Below are 17,424 nucleotides of genomic sequence, written 5' to 3'. Positions count from 1 at the left end.
GAAAGACAGGCGTGCCTGGCGTGCTCTGTTCCATGGGGTCACGAAGTGTTGGACATGACTGAATGACTGAACAACAAAATGTACAATGACAATAAAGTATCTATCTATCTATCTATCTATCTATCTATCTCTCTCTCTCTCTCTCTCTCTCTCTCTCTATCTATCTATCTAATATATTGCTGTGTAGTTACAGAAAGCACTTTGAGTTTTGATTGGTTAAACAGCTCCCGTAATTCTAGAATGTTCTCTAGTGGTTCTCGTGTGGTCAGTTAACGTGTCACAATGGAAGCACCAAGTCACAGACTCCCTTTGGGCTGAGTGACTTCACTGTGCTGACAGAGCTCATGAAGATGGCTGTGTGGTGAACATAGCTGGGAGAGACGTCTTGGGATCTTTTCTGGACACTTGAGAAAAAACACTGTTGATGCTCCTTCTAATAATAATATTAATTAAAACATTCATATTAATAACAAATCAAACCAAATCTTGCCACATTAAAAAATAAATACAGCCAATTATATAGTCCAAATTAATTAATTTCAAATTGGACTTCCCATGTTCTGGATTTCAACAGATGATGTCCTACATTTATTTCCTGCTTTCTTCCTTGTTGTTTTCCAATTTTCTAATTTTGATCTTAACCGCTGTTATGTGACTCTATGTCTTGTTTTATTTGACGATTCCATATTTCTATAATCACGTAGGAGGCAAATTTTATTCCGTGTTATTCTCCGTCATATTATTTAAAGCACAGTCCTCTTTCAATGGCCACTCTTTTCTCTGCCATTTCTTGCTCAGGGCTTCCATCCAAGATTGAGATTAATGACGCCGTATTGTCTTTGATCTCTCTTAATAAGCTGGTGCTTCAATAGTGCTATACCATGGGATATACTTGGCAGTCAGAGTAGAAGAAGAGTTTGGATTTGATATCCCGCTTTTCACTACCCAAAGGAGTCTCAAAGCGGCTCACATTCTCCTTTCCCTTCCTCCCCCACAACAAACACTCTGTGAGGTGAGTGGGGCTGAGAGACTTCAGAGAAGTGTGACTAGCCCAAGGTCACCCAGCAGCTGCATGTGGAGGAGTGGAGACGCGAACCAGGTTCACCAGAGTACGAGTCTGCCGCTCTTAACCACTACACCAAACTGGCTCTCAGTGAGTTTTATAAAGATTGTTTCAGTTTCTCAAAAAAAAAAAAAAAAAATCATAGCAGTTCTCCCAGGCCCTGGAAGAGCTGGCAGGCATCCAGAAACCACTGTCACTTTCCTTTAAAACTGTATATAAAAATATTCTGTGCAAGCAAATGCATCTTTTGTGAAGTACACCCCTTTTGTAGTTCAAATAAAAAGTATCTCCAGTCTCCGTCAAATAAAGGAGACTTATTCGTCTTCCTTTTCTTTCTGTGCCACAACTGCTAATACCGCCATTTCCCGCCCTCAGCCCGAGACACCCTCAAATCTGAATTTCTGCTGCCAATTTTGATTGGGGCTCTCTGTCAAGGACTGTGATACCATACATCCAATTAATTTTACATCTCCTTCGTTTCCTTTGGGTAATTCATTTCTTGGTGAGGTTCACCAAATCATGAGATAGTAAATATAACAAATCCAAAAGTACAGCGAACACTCACATTCATTAATCAAGATGCCAAGATGAAAGTCTTTTTGAAGTCCAAAGCTTAGCCTCAAATGACTTTGTAGGTTAGCAGATTTTTCTATCTCTTTCCGTCCAGAACATGCCAGGTTTTTTAACCAAATCTTTTTTAATTTTTAGAAAACAGGTATCCCATGCATGTGAGAGTGGCTCTGGAGAGTTCTCAGTTTGTGCCATGCTTTGCACAGCATCCCAAACCTGGCATCTTGTTGTGAGAGGCAGATTACAGACGATCGGCGGGCAGCTAAGTCCCCCGATAACCTGGAGGAGGAGTTGGCAGGGCTAATTACCCTCATATTAACCCTGAATTTCTGGCACTACTGAGGGTCCGATCTCATGGGTGGCAGCCATTTCCCACAGCAAGGAAACAGGAAGTGTGAATGTTTTTTAATTGAAAATGAATTAAAAAAAATTACAACAATAATAATAATGATAATGATAATCTGGCTGGTCCATGTGAGAACAGGATGCTGGACTAAATTCATCAAGGGCCGGATCCAGCATGTTTTACCAATGTTCTTACGTATTACAGTGTTTAGACTGAGATTTTTGTGCGAACCACTTTGAGAACAGTTTGTGGGAAGTGCTGTAAATAAATAGACAATGACAAGAGAGGGGTGAAAAAATGGAGTAGGAAAAGATAAGAATTGGGACACAAAAGGGATTTCCTTGGCCAGTTTTATTCCAATAAATGTCTGCATTTTATAATAATGCAACAATTAAAGGCATCAGTGAGGGTTGACCTTTATTTGCTCCTCCAAATCAAGTGGTCTTTGCTGTTCAAGTCGGGCCTCAGAAGGATTATGTACAATTTGGGGAAGAAGATGCAAGCGAGCAAGCCTGTACTGGAGGCCAAGATGCAGAAGATCTCCACAGCCACCATCTGCTTTCCTTTGGTGCTCAGATAAGAGGGAACAAAGGACAGCCAAACGCTGCAGAACACCAACATGCTGAAAGTGATGAACTTGGCTTCGTTGAAACTGTCTGGCAACTTCCTGGCCAGGAAAGCGACCGTGAAGCTGACAATGGCCAGGAATCCCAGGTACCCCAGGACACAATAAAACATGGCGGCAGAGCCTTCGTTGCATTCCACAATGATTTCCTCCGCCAGAGAGTTCATGTCCACATCTGGGAAGGGAGGAGCCGTACAGAGCCAAACAGCACAAATACTGGCCTGAAGGGAGCAGCAAGCCAGAAGAAGAGAGTTGGCCAGAGATTTCCCCACCCATTTCCTCATCCTGGATCCTGGTTTGGTGGCCATGAAGGCCAGAACCACCGTGATGGTTTTGGCCAAGACACAAGACACCGCAATGGAGAAGATGATGCCAAAGGCCGTTTGTCGTAAAGAGCAGCTCACTGGGTGAGGCTGGCCAATGAAGAGCAAGGAGCAGAGGAAGCAGAGCAACAGGGCAAGGAGCAGAGTGTAGGTGAGGTCCCGGTTGTTGGCTTTGACAATGGGAGTGTCCCCGTTCCTAGAGAAGACGCCAAGGACCAAGGCTGTGACCAGAGCGAAGAGCAGAGCTAAGGCAGCTAGTGCGAATCCCAAAGGCTCTGTGTAGGAAAGAAAATGTTGTCTCTTGGGAATGCATTCATCTCTGTTGTGGTTTGGAAACTGACCTTCTTGGCATTTGAAACAATAATCCATATCTAAAAAAAATCAAATGAATGATATATGAGTTCCAGCAAACTTGGCAACCTTTTTCTTCAGTCATTTTTCATTGTTTGTAATGTAATGGATTCCTCCATCACCTCTCCTTGGAAAGAAATATTGCTTCTGGTCCCAAAACACAATTCTGAGCCATTAATTAGTGTGAAAAAAGTATCAGAGATATGTGGAAACCAGTGAAATGCAACGGGTATTTTTTTCTTCATAAACCATATAGGTGGTATCAATCACATCACCAGGAATTTTGGAAGCAAAGTATTGATGACTGTTAATATGGGGCCATTGAAAGAGCAAAGAGTTGTCTCTGCTGAAAAGTGAGAAGCCCACTATGATATCTTGGAACAGCAGAATGTGATCTTGTGTTTCTGGCTCTCACCCCTAAAACTATGGGATGGAGGGTTAGGCAAGTCTTTCCTGACTCCGCAAGCTGTGGCAGGAGGGGAGCAGGCAGAGAACATGGGACATGATCCACATTTATTTCCACAGATCTACTTTGGAAAGGTTAAAGTTGTGACTCTAGTTTGCCCTACTCTCTGTGTCCGTTTTCTTTCTTCTAGATCTGAGTGAACTGCTGTTCTGTTTAGGAGTACTGAACTGTTAATAAGGGCAAACTGTTGAAATCAATTAGGAAGCATTTCATAAAAGAGCAGATGATGTCTCTTACCCGTTTGATTCGAAATCATCCCATCTGGACATGAAGCACAGTCATAGCAACAAAATGGCAGCCCCTCCTTCTTTTTCCGGCTGTAGCCTGGCTGGCACCGATCATTACACAATCCAAGGGGGAGCACCTGGTCAGAAAGAGAGGAGAAGAGGAGGTTCCCTTTTGCATGGTGAAGAACACAGTTTGAACCAAGGAGACGAGATCACTTGGCAGATTCATGTTATTCCACAAAGGTGATATATGTGTGAATAAATTGTAATATTAATATTGGGAGTGAAGCAGAAGGGAAATTGAATTTTTCATTTGTATGAGATGAGAGGACAGGGAAACAGAACCGATTCTGAAATAATGGGAGTTGGCAGAGAAGGCAAAATTTTATCCTCCCCTTGTCTATTTAAAAATAAGTGTTGTTTGGTTCAGCCACTTCCACCTTAGGAGGAGGTGGTGTTGCGGGCTCTCACTACCCCTCCACGTGAGCAGGGGGTGGGTGGCCACCCTGCACGATTGGGGTTTCTTGGCTGCGTCACTGGCTGGGCCGGCCAATCCGGTCGGTCAGGGGGTGTGACCTGCACATTAAAGGCAGGTCGCAGCTGGGAGATCTCTCTCTTATGACTCCCAGTGCTCTGGTTTACCCACCCAGCAGGACTCCCCCTGCTGGTGGTTAATGCTTCCTGGAATCCCAGCAGACGGGCTCGAGTCTGATATAGTCGGTTACATCCAATGCTTAAGCCAATACCGCTCATCATCTGTAACCAATAAAGTTGTGGCCTTTCTTAGCCCATTAACCTTAATTAATTGAGTCATGTGTCTTTATTCAACAAAGGGGGAGGACCTTGCCACGCAAGATAGGATTTACTCCTACATTATGCACTCAGTGTGCTGTGGTCTAAACCACTGAGCCACTTGGGCTGGTTCATTGGAAGGTTGGCTGTTCAAATCCACACAATAGGGTGAGCTCCGGTTGCTCTGTCCCACTTCCTGCCAACCGAGCAGTTCAAAAGCATACCAGTGCAAGTTGATACATAGGTACCACTGTGGCGGGAAGGTAAACGAAGTTTCCATGCATGCTGGCATTCATCACGGTGTTCTCTTGTGCCAGAAGCAGTTTAATCATGATGGCCACATGTCCTGGAAAGCTGTCTGCAGACAAACTGCAGACATGGCCTACAGACATGGCCTGAAAATGTGAGCTACAATGAGCGCTACAATGGACTTAACCATTAAGGGGTCCTTTGCCTTCCCTTTCCCTTCAGTCCTACATTAATGTGACCTGGCTAAGCCTAGCAGGAGAGCTTACTCACTTGTAGTAATCCCTTCATGCAATTACTGAACTTATGAATGTTATTCTTGTATTTGTATTCTGAATAATAATAAAAATGCTCCCTTTTTTAAAATAAAAAACCAAGAGTCCACTCCCACCTGATTGAATGTTTTGTGCCATTTGATGACTTCTTCATCCATGCTGAAGTCGACATTGTGCGATTCCTGCGGTTCTATCTTTCCTACTTTCACTCGCACGAAGGTTTGGTTGGGGAAAGTAACCCAGTTCAGAACATCAAATCCAGCTGCCAATTCCCCATTCTCATCAAAAGACACACAGTCCCCAGCACTGTTGTTGAAGGAGATGCTCCTCAAGATGGAGAGAAGCTAGACAGAAGAAAACAAAGCAAACTTTCAAAATTAAAAAAGGGAATCGCTTTATTGGTTTTAGAAAGGAAATAGTATCAATCCATGTATGTCACACAATGGAAAGGAGTAAAAAATAGTGTGTTCCACCTTTGGAGCACATATGGATTTCTAGGAAGTACACTTGGCCTGACATTTAAGCATTTGAAGGGTCAGTTCTGGGGGTCCATGTGCAAAGGTAAAAGTGTGGAATGTCAGGAACCCCTGGAACTGCCCTCCACAAGGCGGGGAGATGCTTCCTTGGCTCTGGGAAGGTTGCAGGAGGACCCTGGGGTGCCCTTAGAGCACTGTAATGACCTCCCCACAGCCTGATAAGCAAGGGGGCACCTTCTTTCCTGGCCTCTGGGACGCACCCAGAGGCCTTGTGTCTCCTTCCCCAAGGCTGGCATGGAATGCACTGCCTTGCTCACCTGGCTTTGGGAGGGAAGTGTAATTACAGATGCTTCAAGTTACAGATGCTTCAGGTTACAGACTCTGCTAACCCATAAATAGTACCTCTGGTTAAGAACTTTGCTTCAGGATGAGAACAGAAATTGTGCTCTGGCGGCACACTGGCAGCTGGAGGTCCCATTACCTAAAGTGGTACCTCAGGTTAAGAACAGTTCCAGGTTAAGAACGGACTTCCAGAACGAATTAAGTTCTTAACCAGAAGTACCACTGTACCTTTAAAACAGCCATATAAGTTCCTTTTTTGTTCAGAAAGAAATGCAGGCTATAGAAGATAGTTGTTATTGGTGGACAGAAAGTTCTGGCAGTCCGGGATAGAAACAAAGCTAAATATTTTCAAATGCATTCTCCATTCTTCATATTTCTCTTTTCTCTTGCCTGACTTTGCACATTATCACATGGATAAAGAAGCAAGTCTAGTTACAAAAACATTTTTATATGGAATTTATTATTATTATTATTATTATTATTATTATTATTATTATTATTATTATATTTTATTTATAGCCTGCCCTTCCCGGTTCAGAAACCCGGGCTCTCAACAAATTTAACAACACTTAATTGTAATACAACATAAAATCAGCATAAAATACAGTATAAATGCATGAATAACAATAAAATTCAATAAAATGCATGAATGACAATAAAACAATAAAATATGTAATGTAGCCAGGCCCTACGTTACAGCCGCATCTGTTCCAACTCTACAGACAGAGACTCTCACCTAAGAGATCTACAGCAAACCTTTTTAGAACTAAAATATCCACCTGATGAAGTTAAACAACAGATCAACAGAGCCAGACTGATACCTAGAGAGAACTTGCTGCAAGACAGACCCAAAAAAGAAAATAACAGAACACCACTAGTAATCACATACAACTCCCAAATTAAAACAGTACAACGCATCATCAGAGATCTACAACCTCTCCTAGACAATGACAGTTCTCTTTCTCAAGCTCTGGGAGGAAGACCCTTCATCGCATACAAACAGCCACCCAATCTCAAACAGCTCCTCACCCACAATAATACAAAAACAGGACTCAACATGGACACTGGTACCAGAGCCTGCAATAAACCCAGATGCCAACTTTGCTGCCACATAAACCCGGACAACACCATTACTGGTCCCAACAACATCAAACACACCATCTCAGGACTATTTAATTGCTCATCTTCCAACATTGTGTATGCAATCAAATGCCAACAGTGCCCTTCAGCTCTCTATATTGGACAAACAGGCCAAACCCTACGCCAAAGGATAAATGGACATAAATCTGATATCAGGAATCACAAGACAGAGAAACCAGTAGGAGAACACTTCAATCTCCCAGGACATTCTATAAAAGATCTCAAAGTAGCTGTCTTAATACAAAGAAATTTCAGAAATAGACTGGAAAGAGAAGTGGCTGAATTGCAACTAATCACCAAACTTAAAACCATGGAGAAACCTGGTTTGAACAAAGACATTGGATTCTTATCTCATTATACATAACAAAGCTATCTTTAGCCATCTCACCCCTTGCCTTTCCCTGCAAGACTAATTGCAGCCGTTAAGAGTGACCAGGTTTTCCACACCTATCAGCTGATCACCCATTCCCACCACCCTTCTGAGTAATACCCCTCCCCACTCCCTCACTATATTTAAGGATCTGGTGACTTCTGTTTCAGTGTATCTGAAGAAGTGTGCATGCACACGAAAGCTCATACCAAGAACAAACTCAGTTGGTCTCTAAGGTGCTACTGGAAAAAAAATTCTATTTTGTTTCGAATAAAATTCAAAGTTCAAAAATCAATTGGGGAAATCCATCCAATAAACATTAGATAGTCACCAGGGCTGACTGGCTAAATTAGTCCTACTTGGACCAGCGAGGAGGCCAGGCCAGAATTAACTGTGGGGTCCCAGAGCAGGTAATCTTCATAAAAAGGGGAGGGGGGAAAGAAGGGAAATAAAAGATCAAGCTGAGTTACAAATTAAAGGCCAGGCAGAAGGAGATCAAGTCCTGCAGGGCCCTAGTCTCATGGGACAGAGCATTCCACCAGGTCGGAGCAATCACTGAAAAGGCCCTGGCCCTGGTGAAGGTTAGTCCGACCTCCTTAGGGCCCGGGACCTCTAACCTGTGGTTATTCATGGACCTTAAGAACGTGATGATGTTGGCCGTCTATTCAGTTTATTTAAGTACTCATATTGCAGGGAAGATTTTTATGTTGGAGGTTTTTCTGTGGTTTTATTTTAAAAAATGACTTCCACCTCTGCAACTTGAAGTGGAAGTATAGGAAATATATTGATTGAGGCTCCAACTTGAAGGCAAGGGAAAACAGGGAAGCACTGAAAAGAACATTTGTTTGGTGAGGGAAAGGTAAATGCTGTAAGAGGTGTTTTTCTTCCATGTGTATTCATTCTATGGACTGTGTGTCATCACTCATTAGATTAGCCCAAGCAAAGATTTATTCTGAATATGAAATCTTACCTGCCAGGGTTGCAGTTGGGGAGAATCGAGCCCACCTCTGCCTGCCATCATTCTGTGTTTCGGTCTGGGTGAGAGAATCTTGTGCAAAGTATATGCAATGGCATAAACCGCATTATAGATACTGTAACTTTGACCGGTCATGGTCATTTCAAAAATATGCCCGGGAAGGCTCTCCAGACTCTCTTTGCCAGAGCATGTGTCTCTGCTTTCATTGGGCTCATTTGAAACAGAAAATAAACAGTTAAATGCCTGTTCCCAAAAAGTCTGGAGGAACCCATCTCCATTTGGAGAGTTAGGGTTTAGTGTCTGAAGGAATTCTTTAAATCCTTGGACTTCTTCTGTGTGAATTGCAAAAGACAGAGCTCCATCAAGGCCTTGAATATCATAATACCTTTGCATTGTATCTGATGAGAAGGCCCATTGGGCTGTCAAAATCCACACTCTGCCTTTAGAATTCTCTGCAATATCTTCAGTTAATGAAGAAAAATAAATCATCCATTTCACATTGGTAATGGTCTGAGGTTCTGCACATAGAACTAAGATATTGACTTCTGAGATCATCAAGAAAGAGGACTTAGTCTTAAAAAGATCCATTGAATTGAAATAATCTATCCCTTGAGTAAAGGCTGGTACTTTTTCTTTGAAAGCTGTGCAGACTCCATGCTGGGAAAGCATTGGCCCTAAGATTTGCATAAACTTCTCTCCATTTTCATCATCTGAAGCAACAAGTCCGACCCACGTCCATTGGAAATGAAGAAGGAGCTTGACAATCCCTGCATATTGATATTTCTCATTGGGAACCGTCCGGAAGAAGGTTTGGAGCTGAAACTCGGTCCTCCTCACTGGAGCTAATATGCAATAAGCAATCTAAGGAAGAAATCAATCTCACAATAATTGGAACAAAATCGAAAATTCTTTCTAGTAGCACCTTAGAGACCAACTGAGTTTGTTCCTGGTATGAGCTTTCGTGTGCATGCACACGAAAGCTCATACCAGGAACAAACTCAGTTGGTCTCTAAGGTGCTACTAGAAAGAATTTTCGATTTTGTTTTGACTATGGCAGACCAACACGGCTACCCACCTGTAACTCACAATAATTGGGGCGTTATATCAAATGGTTAGGATTCATCCCACATAACTGCCTGAAGTGGAACCCATGAGGATTTATTGAAGGTAAAAATGTATTCTTTAGTTTTGTATATTGGAGGTATTTGAATGAATGGAAGCAGAAGTTCCTTTTTTTAGAGGTGTTGTAACATAAAACCACTGAATCCATTACTCACCAGTGCATCAATGAAGTATTGTAAATACTTCAGCTTGTGGGGACGGGCCATCAAGCCATTCCTTCAACATTCTTGTGGAACAGAAAAGGCAAAAAGAGGGGAAAATCCATTTATGGATGCATGTTGATCTCACTATAAGTTAGTGCATATCTCCAGCAGTGGCTGGGTAGCATCATTCCTCTACCCTCTTGCAACTGGTGTTGTGCAGCTTCCTGGGAGGAGGATTCCTACTGGTGCATTTGCACTGCACCAACCTCCCTCTCTCTCCCTTTCCCTCCCTCCTTCCAGACAAGCTGCAGTGACACCTGTGTCAGGAAGTCAGGGAAGCACCAACGCCCTTCCAACCACGAATGCACAGCTCCCTGCCCCAAATGGAGAGCATGAATATCAGGGAGTGAGATCTTTATTTTTCCAGGTATGATTTCTTACCAAAAACATGAGAAGAGTCAGACACTTTTGTATCAGTTATGTATTTTTCTTTCTCACTTCTACTTTCAGAAAAATGAACCAAGGTAAAAGGAAGTATGGAGAACCAGAAGATAATTATTGTTCCAGAGGCAGAAAAGCTTCACAGCTCACACACTCACTATCTCCCGCTGTGACTACTGCAATACACTCTACGTGGGGCTGCCTTGGAAGGTGGTGTGGAAACTGCAAGTAATCCAGAATGTGGCAGCTTGACTGGTGACTGGGACTGTCCACTGGGACTATGTAACACCAGTCTAGAAAGACCTACATTGGCTCCCAGTATGTTTCTGAGCACAATTCAAAGTGTTGGTGCTGACCTTGAAAGCCCTAAACAGCCTCAAAGGCCCAGTATACCTGAAGGAGCGTCTCTACCCCCCATCATTCAGACCATACACTGAGGTCCAGATCCAAGGGCCTTCTGGCAGTTCCCTCACTGAGAGAAGTGAGGTTACAGGGAACCAAGCAGAGGGCCTTCTTGGTGGAGGCGCCCGCACTGTGGAACACCTTCTCTTCAGATGTCAAGGAAATAAACAACTATCTTACTTTTAGAAGCATCTGAAGGCAGTCCTGTATCGGGAAAGTTTTGAATGTTTGATTCTTTACTGTGGTTTTATTACTTCATCGAAGCTACCCAGAGTGGCTGGGTCAACCCAGTCAGATGGATGGCATATAAATATTACTATTACTACTACTACTACTACTACTACTACTACTATACCTGTGGAATATTGTAGATGCCTAAGATTGTAGTCATGTGAAGGGAGATGTCAGAGTCAAGTGCTCCAATAACAGCTATCATATATTTTTTCTTGTCACATTTGAAGTTGGGGACAATCCTTTTTGAGCTGGACAGAAGTTTCAGGATGTTCTGATAAGTTATCCTTGTATTCACAAAGCAATCATAGAGATGGAACCCAAAGCTCATATTCAGTACGATGTTAGGATTCTCATTGATTTCTTTCACAGCAAACACCAGGGAGAGGGTATTCTGGTAGTACTTCAGTGTTGAACTAATAAAAGAGTTGTACAATGTGTCAGAGGTACTGGTATTTATTTTTTCTGATTTTTTCCAACAAATTCCAAAAGATTAAATAACACAAATAAGCATTAAAAATCCTGTGCATTGTGCATCCTAACATTTGATAATGGAAATACATGGTCAGTATTCATTCAGCTTTAGGAATATAGCATATAAAAAGCATTTGTACAGAACATTCACATTCTGCAACACACACACATGAGTTATTCTCTTATCGCTTATGATTAATAGATCAGAAAAGTTGGTCTACTTTGCATATACCTCAGTTAGATACTTTGCTTTGGAAAGAATAATTTTGCAACACTTCAGTAATTTTTACCCAATATTGTTTAAATGGTACAGCTGGGAATATAATCCAGAAGTTATGATATTCCTGACTCACAGCATCTGTGACTGTCAGATTGAATGATGGTGATTGTGAATGTGGGGATCAAGCTTTGCTGCAAAGTAAAACCATCCATCCTTGGTGTGAGAGGAAACACAGAGGGAGGATGAGGATTAAGCATGAGATCAGGTGAGGAGAAAGCAGAAGAGGCAGAAGACAGAAACCTCCAGATGAGGAATAAAGCAACACAGAAGAAGATGCCAAGATAACAATATAATGAGAAGAAAACGTATTTTTAACCTTCATACTTGGAAAAAGTCATATGCAAATGTTTTCTGAGCATGCCATGGTTTGTATGGTGTAGTTGTAGCCTATAGCAGCATATAGAAGTGTACTCTAGAACAGATAGAGTTATTTTCTTACAAAAGTTCATCTGTAAACTTGATGTTTGGATTGTCATGGAGATCTAGTTCTTCAGATGTATAGCCAAAAGTATTAACAATCCCTCCAATGATCAGGTCCCCTCCCTGATAATACTGGTATGGAAGCTGGAAAGGATCCGTCACGGTGCATCTCTCAGAGTCTTCCTTGCAGTCTGCTGGAGGCATCTGGAGCCACAGGAAAAGAAGGAGCAGCAGTAGAGAAGTTCCTGCCATCTTGACCAACAGTTATGCAGAAAGCCAGATTTCTCTCTCATCCACCATAAATTGCATTAGGTTTAATGGCTCTGGATTAATTTGTTAAAGTGGTTGTGCCAAAGATCTGACCCATGAGATCCTGTGTGTTCAGAATTTCTCACTGGGGCTTTGAATATCACAGGGTTTATTTAATATAAGCTTTTACACTCTGACTGTGTTCATGGTCTGAGATGGGATTTGGCAAGATGGATGATGAAACCCATCACTTTGAGATAATTACTGGTTCCAAAGTTTTCTCCGTTGAGCATTGTGCTCTGTGAGACAAAATGATAAGTGCAAAATAATCATACATATTTCTCATTGAGAGGTGCACTGGGAATGGTGAATCACAGGAAAGCAAGCAGCCCACCTGCAAATCGCTAATCTGAAGGAGCTCCCTCGTTTTTCCAAATCTCTTCCTCAGTCACACATGCCCCATTTTCCTCAAGTGTACGTGTGTCACCAACGGAGCCATGATTTTTAGGATGTTGGACCTCAGGGGTGTAAGAACAAGAGCAGCAGCAACAACAGCAACTGGTGTATCCTTGTATACCAGTTAAGGGGCGGGAGGAAATAGTTAAAATAAATAATGCAAAGTTCAGTTGCAGGTGCAATACATGGTATTACATTTCCTCACAAAATAGAAAAATGGTTCGTGTTTGCCAGACATTTGTGTTTCTAAAAACTTCAGGAAAACCCTCTTGCATGAACCAACAGCTTAATCTACTAATTATATATAAAGATGTAGAGAAGGGCATATGGAGAAACGTATTTTGCCATCTAAAGTAGAAGAGCAACATGAGGGACCCAACAGGTGACAATGACGGCCTAAATGCAGTGGTGCAACTTGATACATAACAGACATGGTTGTGGCACGTGAGAATGGAAAAACCAGTGAGATCCTGAAATTTAGAAAGTGAGCAACAGACAACCTGAAGGTTTAAGTTCTAACAATTACCTGTTTATTGGGCAAGGGGAGATAATATATCAGATCTTTCTTGGGTTTTCACTGTTACCCAGCAGTGTGAGGTCCGGCTTCCCTATGAGCATTCTTGGAGCAGTTCCATTATTGTATGGTCAAACATTCTTGGACTTGCAGACAGTGAGATGTCCCTGGTGATGGAAGCAGCCAAGGGAAAGGCTCTCCTGGGGGATGAAAGGTTGGCAAGGTGTTAGAAGTTCTTTTGAGCTCTTCTCAGTGTGGCTCCTAAGCAAGGGTTCCTAACCTGGCTTCTTATGAACCTTCCCAGCTCCTTGAACAGAAAGCTGGCTCTCAGAGGAATGGTGGTGTAAAACGATTTTTTTTGTGTGGGGGGGGAATTGCTCCATTCCTGTATGCCGTGTAGGAGCCTGTTCAGAGAATGTTGAGTTCCTCTATCAGCTAGTAAGCCTATTCTTTATTAAAGAAAGATCTGTTGCAACAGGGTTCCCACTCGCCACATGCAGGAAGTTGGAGAACCCTAAACAAAAGGAAACAGCATTTTAATGCGCTTTCATTGACAGGAGAACCTTCCTGTTTCCCGCCCTGCCAGAACATGTCACAGAAAGGAAGTACATTGGATGAGGTTACAGGTAAGTTTTCATGGAACAAAGGTAAGTAATTGTTGCACAATGGGCAGCAAGTGTCTTTTGTTTGCATGCACGTGATCGCCTAGTGAAGTCACGAAAGGCATGGATGATTTTCCATTTGGTGCCCGGCTCATCCCGACCCACCAGTCCTGTCACTAATGACTCCCCATTGTTGTGTTATGGTTGCAGGGACAGAACTGATGGACCTTTCTTTTCAACCAGGCCTGTGGTTGGTTGACCTCCAGTGCCCTTTTAAATGTGTCGTGGAAGAGGAGATTACTGGTTTGTTGTTTTCTTAATGTTATTATGTAGGTTGTGGATTTAACATTGCAACTGAAGATCTATGGGCTTATACCTGAAGGAGCCTCCATCGTTCAGCCTGGACATTGAGGTCCAGCTCTGACAGCCTTCTGGCAGTTCCCTCACTGCATGTCAGGCAGCTGTCAGCAATTCTGGGCTGGTTGCCCAAGAATATACAAATAAGTAAAGAAGTTGGAGTTCTTGATTGAAGCTCACACGAAAATGGTAGAAGGACAAGAACTCAAGCCACAGAAGTAAAATAATACTGGATAGTAGTTCAAATGATACGATTGTTTCGAATAATCTGTTCTGTAGGTGGATTTCTTTATAGAAGTTTATACATTAGATGAAGTATATACACCAGGACAGGACGCTGTTTTGAAAATTCTTCAGCTGGAATAAGTTAAATATACATTCATTAGAGACCCCCTAAGCATGCTGAATTATCATACAGACATATATGCATCACTATCTAAAAGATTCTTTTGCATATATAGGAAAATATAACAATCAGAATGTATTCTTGCCAGATAGTCTTGGAGTCAACGTGTACTGGTAGGTCAAAGTTAGATGACCAAGAGTGTGTTTGTAATACCATATTTTCCGGCGTATAAGACGACTGGGCGTATAAGATGACCCCCAAGTTTTCCAGTTAAAATATAGAGTTTGAGATATACTTGACCACAGATTCTCCACCCGGCGTATAAGACGACCCCCGACTTTTGAGAAGATTTTCCTGGATTAAAAAGTAGTCTTATACGCCAGAATATACAATATATAAGAAGGAATTTGGGTGTGTTCTAATGAAGATTTAAAGAGGCAGTGATACAAAATCTATCTTAAAGATACAGTGAGGAATATAGCAGATTACAGAAAGGAAGTAAAGTCTTGATTGTTATTTAGACCTCGGGGGGAGATAGTATTAAAAATATTAATGAATTTAGTCTCTCGTAGTAGCAAACGTTTGTCAATATTCTTGCAATGAAAACAATCTGGGGATAACTTCCAAATAACAAAAAACAAGAAGTCATCTTCTGTGTGTTTATATTGCATGTAATGTTCTACCAGTGGTGCTTCCACGATTTTGTTATGTATTCTAGATCAATGTTCATTAATCCTAAGTTTTAATTGCCTGGAGCATTTCCCAATATACATTATTTTGCAAGGGCATATCCATGCATAAATGCAGTTTTTTGTATTTTGTTGTTGTTGTTCAGTCGTTCAGTCGTGTCCGACTCTTCGTGACCCCATGGACCAGAGCACGCCAGGCACGCCTATCCTTCACTGCCTCCCGCAGTTTGGCCAAACTCATGTTAGTAGCTTCGAGAATACTGTCCAACCATCTCATCCTTTGTCGTCCCCTTCTCCTTGTGCCCTCCATCTTTCCCAACATCAGGGTCTTTTCCAGGCAGTCTTCTCTTCTCATGAGGTGGCCAAAGTACTGGAGCCTCAACTTCAGGATCTGTCCTTCTAGTGAGCACTCAGGGCCGATTTCCTTGAGAATGGATAGGTTTGATCTTCTTGCAGTCCATGGGACTCTCAAGAGTCTCCTCCAGCACCATAATTCAAAAGCATCAATTCTTCGGCGATCAGCCTTCTTGATGGTCCAGCTCTCACTTCCGTACATTACTACTGGGAAAACCATAGCTTTAACTATACGGACCTTTGTCGGCAAGGTGATGTCTTTGCTTTTTAAGATGCTGTCTAGGTTTGTCATTGCTTTTCTCCCAAGAAGCAGGCGTCTTCTAATTTCGTGACTGCTGTCACCATCTGCAGTGATCATGGAACCCAAGAAAGTGAAATCTCTCACTGCCTCCATTTCTTCCCCTTCTATTTGCCAGGAGGTGATGGGACCAGTGGCCATGATCTTAGTTTTTTTGATGTTGAGCTTCAGACCATATTTTGCGCTTTCCTCTTTCACCCTCATTAAAAGGTTCTTCAATTCCTCCTCACTTTCTGCCATCAAGGTTGTATCATCAGCATATCTGAGGTTGTTGATATTTTTTCCGGCAATCTTAATTCCGGTTTGGGATTCATCCAGCCCAGCCTTTCGCATGATGAATTCTGCATATAAGTTAAATAAGCAGGGAGACAATATACAGCCTTGTCGTACTCCTTTCCCAATTTTGAACCAATCAGTTATTCCATATCCAGTTCTAACTGTAGCTTCTTGTCCCAAATAGAGATTTCTCAGGAGACAGAGAAATTACAAAACCTCTAAGAGATTTGGTTCTTTTTAAACCGAAAAGTGGTGGTTTCTGGCATCCAGGAACATTAGAAACAAGGAGCCAATGTTTGTATATAATTGCTTTTATGGATGGGGCGCAAGGAGTGTATTGCAGCATGGAAACAATTCAATTATCCCCTTGACTTCTTAAAGTTGGTGCTAGAAGATTTTGTCTGGTTACCTTATCTGCTCTGCATTGTGCTTCATATAGGACTTTGTGGGAATAGCTGCGTTGAGAAAGAATATACAAAGACAAAGGAATGTTTCTTACCGTCCTCTTTTTCCCATCCTTTATGGCCTCCATCAAACCTCTGTTGTAACTCTAAACTGTCTTCCTCTTCCTCCTCCCTGGAAGAGTCAGGCTGGAGGGGCAGTCTCCACCATTCCTCCTCTGCCCAGTCCCTCACACTGCGAGAAGTGAGGTTACCAGGAAGCAGGCAGAGGGCCTTCTTGGTAGTGGCACCTTCCCTGGGGAACGCCCTCCCATCAGATGTCAAGGAGATGAATGGTTATATAACCTTTAGAAGACATCTGAAAGCAGCCCAGTATCGGGAAGCCTTCTAGTATGCAATGTTTTATTATGTTTTTTAAAATGCTGCAAGCCACCAAGAGAGGCTGGGGCAACCCAATCAGTTGGGCGGGTAACAACAACAACAACAACAACAACAACAACAACAACAACAACAAATGAAGGGTGGTATACAACTTGAATAAATAATAATATTAAAGATAATCTGATTGGCCCCTGTGAGAATTGGGATGCTGGACTAAATGTGTCAAGTCCTCCCAATGTTCTTATGTCAAAACAAACAAACAAACAAACAACATTCCTTCCAGTAGCACCTTAGAGAATTTGTTCTGGGTATGAGCTTTCGTGTGCATGCAAACTTCTTCAGATTCCTGCACAGGAAAGCTCATACAAAGAACAAACTTAGTTGGTATCTAAGGTGCTAC

At 42.2% G+C, this 17,424-nt stretch overlaps 1 protein-coding gene across 1 annotated transcript; it reads right to left on the bottom strand.

Annotated features, from left to right (window-relative positions):
- Positions 1–2,396: 2,396 nt before the first annotated feature.
- Positions 2,397–9,916, bottom strand: LOC117056315 (vomeronasal type-2 receptor 26-like). Its single transcript, XM_033166519.1, has 4 exons — positions 9,866–9,916; positions 5,401–5,628; positions 3,982–4,108; positions 2,397–3,298 (listed from the first exon to the last, which is right to left on the bottom strand). Exons 1-4 carry the CDS (start codon positions 9,914–9,916, stop codon positions 2,397–2,399), a joined length of 1,308 nt encoding a protein of 435 aa, XP_033022410.1.
- Positions 9,917–17,424: the final 7,508 nt, after the last annotated feature.

Source organism: Lacerta agilis, chromosome 13, assembly GCF_009819535.1.
Source record: "Lacerta agilis isolate rLacAgi1 chromosome 13, rLacAgi1.pri, whole genome shotgun sequence".
Classification (NCBI taxonomy): Eukaryota; Metazoa; Chordata; class Lepidosauria; order Squamata; family Lacertidae; genus Lacerta; species Lacerta agilis.
This window is presented reverse-complemented; position numbering and strand designations above follow the sequence as displayed.

Bases quoted from the DNA above. Each gene is read 5' to 3' on its own strand.
- LOC117056315 (XM_033166519.1), bottom strand. From the start codon at position 9,916: ATGGCCCGTCCCCACAAGCTGAAGTATTTACAATACTTCATTGATGCA. The intron at 5,629-9,865 runs GTGAGTAATGGA...TCTTCTGTCTAG, and splicing joins AATACTTCATTGATGCACTG to CTTCTCTCCATCTTGAGGAG. The intron at 3,299-3,981 runs GTAAGAGACATC...GATTTTTTTTAG, and splicing joins GATGATTTCGAATCAAACGG to ATATGGATTATTGTTTCAAA.